The following is a 4,733-nucleotide window of genomic DNA, read 5'->3' as shown; positions in this document are numbered from 1 at the left end:
CCAGTACTCGAGGTGGGGCCTCACCAAAGCCGAGTAGAGGGGAATGATCACCTCCCTGCGCCTGCTGGCAACACTATTCTTGATACAAGCCAGGATGCCGTTGGCCTTCATGGCCACCTGGGCGCACGCCACGGGTGAGGAAAGATGGAACCCGGGAGAAGACCAGGAGTTGTGCCCTGCTGCTCGAGAACTACCTGGGGCCTAATCCCGCTCCCACCAGAGCCCGCTCGAACTTTGTTACAGACTTGGGTGGGGGTTGGCTCTGGTCCCCGGTGTCGCACACTCCTCTGAAGCGAGCTATGGCTGTGAGTGGCCTGGCTGTAGGGCAGCTGGGTTTCTCCTTTCCCATCGCAGGGTAAATGAAACAATTAGCATTTGTGTGTTAAATCCTTCTGAAATAAAATCTCGCAACTGCCATCTTTTCTTTTGCTATATTTAAACTGGTCGGAAGATTGTTTAAATATATCTCACGGACAGTTTACAATGCGAATTATTTCCTGCCTTTCAAAAAAAAAACCCAACACTGAAGTTGTGGTTTTGAGATATCTGGCAAGTTTATTACAATGAAATGTCACGTTCGTTGAACAAGCCATCAAAAGAACAATTTTTAGCAGTGACTGAGTTCCAGTATTCACTATTAAGAAATGTTGCGGAGTGTGATTTTGTTTAAATAAATTAAATAGAAAAAGCCTGCGCGTTTGCACTGCCTGGTGTTCCTGGGTGTTCAAAGCAGGATCCCCACTGTCCAGCTGAGGTCCTGAGGTTTCTCCCTTAGTACCTCTGCACTTGTGGCCACATAGGTTGCTACCCCGATTCGCTCTCACTTGGGTGACTAAAGCAGCCCTCATTAATGCTGTCTGTAAAAGTGCCCGCTCCCTTTCACTTGGTAGCGGAAAAAGTTGTTTCACAGAATACTATGTCATATATCTTAAAATATTGGGGAGAGTATCAGAAATTGGCTAAACATACTATGAAAAGTACATTTAGAATTGTGCTCTCACATGGTGGTCTCATAAAATTGTAAGCGTTGTTTTTTTTTCTGTGAATGTATCTTAACATTCTCGATGTTTTAATTTGTTCTCATTTTTTTTTCTTTTTTTTTTTCTTCCCTACTCAGCTCTTGCCCCTGTTCTTTGCCTCTGGTTTTGTTGGTGAGGATATCACAGTGATGTCTGCATTCAACCTGCTGCATTTGGTGACAAAGAGCCAGCCAGTGGCCCTGCGAGCCTGTGGGCTTCCCTCAGGTTGAATGGGTGCTGCTTGTTGTGTCATGCATAATGAAGGCCCTTTTAGGACTGAGTGTCTGCTGCAGGAAACAATGTGCTATGGGTTGCTCTGGTTTGTTTAAATTTTCCTTGGAGCCAGAAGTTTGCTTTTTTTTTTTTTTAAATAGCCACTGGCTTGAGTGAAGGTGTTCATATCCAGTGTTTTAGGATGCTTGGAAGTGCGGTCTGACTTCCTTGTCTGGCATATTGCCCCTTAAATTTTATAGTATTTTCCTCATTTTTGGCAAAACCGGTGAGATTAAACTGAAAATAATTTATTAAATGCCAATTATATTTTTTTAAAAAGCTACATAAAAGAATTTAGCATATAAATTGCTATTAAATCATAAGACTTCAAAATATTTTCCAAAATCTTTACCAGTATACTATGGTTACACTCTATTTGTTCCTTTTTGCATTTTTATTACAAATCAAATACTTTGCCCTGAAAGTTGTCTGAGAAAGTGTGCAGAATATCAAAACTTGATTCTTTCATTCCTCTAACAGGATATTCTTTAGTTATGTGACACTTCTCCAAATAAATGTGCAATTTAATGCCCAGATGCAGCTGTACTTTTCATGCAAGGCTGAGGTTCGGCTGTTAGGTCTGCAAGAGGTGTCATAAGATCCCATCTCCATGAATTGGTTATATAATGAAAAACTTGAATCTAAGCATTTTGTGTTTTACTTAAACAGCAACAGTACCTGTAATTGCCTGCATAATAATGTCAGTGTACATGGCTATGTGGGAAAAAATAAAAGCTGCACTAAGCTAATTTTGAATGTTACTAGGAATTTTCTTGATGCTCAAATAGAAAAAAAGATACAACCCTGGCTGAACAGTATTTGAAGCATCAGAAAAGAATCAACTTCATGGTGCAAAATGTTACAAGCCCTTTTCCCCAGGCCTGGACTTAACAAGCATATGGAGGGGATGTTTTAAAGATTTTTTTTCAGTGATAAGACATCAGTTTTCAAGCTGATGGATTTTTCTAAAGCTGATTACAGTTTATTTGAACTGAATCTGAGTCCAATTTTTGCAGCGTTTGTGTTCTGTTTCCCCCCACATGTGCACAAAACTCCCATTAACCCAGATAGGAGCTGCAAACACATATTGAGGAAGAGCGAGAATAGCCCACATTGTGGCAACCTGACCTTAGTTTCCTGTTATATTTGCTGCTGAGCCAGATTTAAAATCCTAAAAATACAGGATAAGCAAATTTCCTTAGCCCTCGTTGTACACCTTTTGATGTGCGCTCATATTGCCGGTGTCTACCTTAAAATGGGGCACTCAGGACTTCTGGTTGTTTTGTTCCTGCTCTGAAAAGGAAAGATCCCAAAACTGGTCAGCTAGAAACGCAGCCCCATGGGAGGTTCTGTTATTGTGTACCTGTTTGCAAAGCATAACATGAGCTGTTTCGTCAGATCCTTTTTCTGGCATAATCTTCTAGTCACATTTTGGAATAAAAAGCTCATAAGGCTACTGTTTATTCCTGTCTGTTTGATCTCTAACTGTGCAAATATTAATAGATCGAGTTCCATTGACTGGCTACTTTATAGATACATATATAGAGATATTTATATACAATAAACCCAGATTCATCTGTGAACTGTGGAATAATGTAAAATCACATATCTTACGTATTTTAAGAGTAATCTAAATTCCCCAGATGCTTATATATTAACATAGGCTTGCTTTGCCTTTGGTTTGGCTTTTTATGTGTGGTATACTGAGGGGGTTGCAAGTAAATGGTATATAGCATGTATCGAATTAAACATGGGAACAAGATCTCGAGCCAACATCTGCTTAAATGCCACAAAGCACTGTGGCTTCAACTTTTGAATATACAGAAAACACCCTGAGTTCTCCTGAGTTTTTTATAACGTCATAGCACTTGGAGTCAGTGCTTTTCCCACCGCCCAGGTCTGTGTTGCAGCCCTGCAGACTGTACCGTGGTGCCGTGTGCCCACCGGGTCTGGAATGGCGTGGAGTTTTGGCCTTTTTCTAATTTGGTGGTAAATTCCATACAGAAGGAAACTTTCTAACCTTCTGAAACTGCTGCCTGCTCAGTGTAAGAGAGCAGAGCGCCAGCAGAGCTGCACATTGGACTTTCACACACAGTTTTAAACTCTGTGCAGTTAAATTTTTGCAGGACAAGGACCTGAATGAGAGTATCCTTTTAATTCCTGTGCTTGGAGTGGTACCTCTGTCCTTCCCCTAAAGAGTAAAACAGTACAATGCAGTATTTGCTCTTTATTTAATACAAACTTACAGCTGTAGATCAGAAAGTAGTGATTTTTTTCCCCAAAGTTACATAAGTGAAATAACACTAGGAGGTATCTTAGAGTAGGGATGAGCTTCTGTCTGTTATTTGAAACACTATTATAAGTGTGTGCAAGTTAGACTGGATCAGTTGTGCGAGAGAAGTGTTTTTACTTGCTCTTTTTCTACTTGTAGGTTAGCACCTGGAGCAGGGATCTATCCTTCCAAATTGTATTTAAAATCTTTTTTTTTGGTCTGGAGTTAGGACTAAACGTTTCAATGTGTGCAAGCCTAGCGCATGACTTGCCCGTAACGTGTTTTTTTATAGCTGACACGGTAAAGTCGGAGTACCAGCAGACACTCCCAGTAGATGGCACTAAGCATATACTGTTTTGCATGCCTGGTGCTATATGAAATACTTCCCATTCACAGACCTTATGAACATACTGAAATACATATGAAATACTTCCCATTCATAGACCTTATGGACATTTACAAGAATTTTCAAAAAAAGCGTGAGCACTGGGAAAAAATCACATCAATCTGTGCTCGTACACAAACCGCCTTCGCGTTGGCTCAAGGTTTTTTCATTGCCAGGGATGATGACAGCGCTGTTGTGCCTCTCCTGGTATGTAGAAGTGTCGCTCCTTGAGCCCTCTTTGTTAGAGTTGAAGGCTGTAAATTTATTTGGAAGTGCAAGACGCACTCAGCAGCTGACAGGATTTAATTCATAGAATTTAATTTAAGAAAACCCAAAAGACCCATGACAAAACCCTTCAAAACTCTTAATGTAAAAACTACAATGTAAAAGCTGCTTTAGTGTCTACCAAAACGTAACTGATACGAGTAAAGATTATGCAGATTCCATGTACATATGTTTTCTGTAGCAGACCGCCACTCTATAAAGTAAAAAGATAGCTTATTTTGCTTTGCTGTGTCTTTTAATTATTATGGGTTCTCATTTCTTAAAGAAAATCCTTTGGTTTTTTAACACTTTGAATGTTGTGCTGCTTACATCACATTTTTTTGCATGAGATAATTTGGCTTTTCCTCTTCTGTAGACCAAAGAAAATTATGGTGCTTGTAAAATTAAGTAAAAATAATGATGAAGAAATTACAGGGATAGACTCAGGAGGTTTTTTCTGTATGAAATAATAAAGTGCTAGATAATATTAAATTGTTGTGAAGTGTTTAATTGCTGAGAT

The 4,733-nt window shown here is 39.7% G+C and overlaps 1 protein-coding gene across 1 annotated transcript in view; it reads left to right on the top strand.

Annotated features, from left to right (window-relative positions):
• The first annotated feature begins 1,122 nt into the window (after nucleotides 1–1,122).
• MSRB3 (methionine sulfoxide reductase B3) overlaps nucleotides 1,123–4,733 on the top strand; it is a 62,445-nt gene continuing 58,834 nt past the window's right edge. Inside the window, exon 1 of the mRNA XM_009864811.1 lies at nucleotides 1,123–1,244. Coding sequence (XP_009863113.1) covers nucleotides 1,169–1,244 — 76 coding nt within the window. The 5' untranslated portion in view covers nucleotides 1,123–1,168. The remainder of the gene's footprint in view (nucleotides 1,245–4,733) is intronic.

This window comes from Apaloderma vittatum, unplaced genomic scaffold (assembly GCF_000703405.1).
Source record: "Apaloderma vittatum isolate BGI_N311 unplaced genomic scaffold, ASM70340v1 scaffold642, whole genome shotgun sequence".
Classification (NCBI taxonomy): domain Eukaryota; kingdom Metazoa; phylum Chordata; class Aves; order Trogoniformes; family Trogonidae; genus Apaloderma; species Apaloderma vittatum.
Note: the sequence above shows the minus strand (reverse complement) of the source record. Positions and strands in the feature narration are given on the sequence as shown.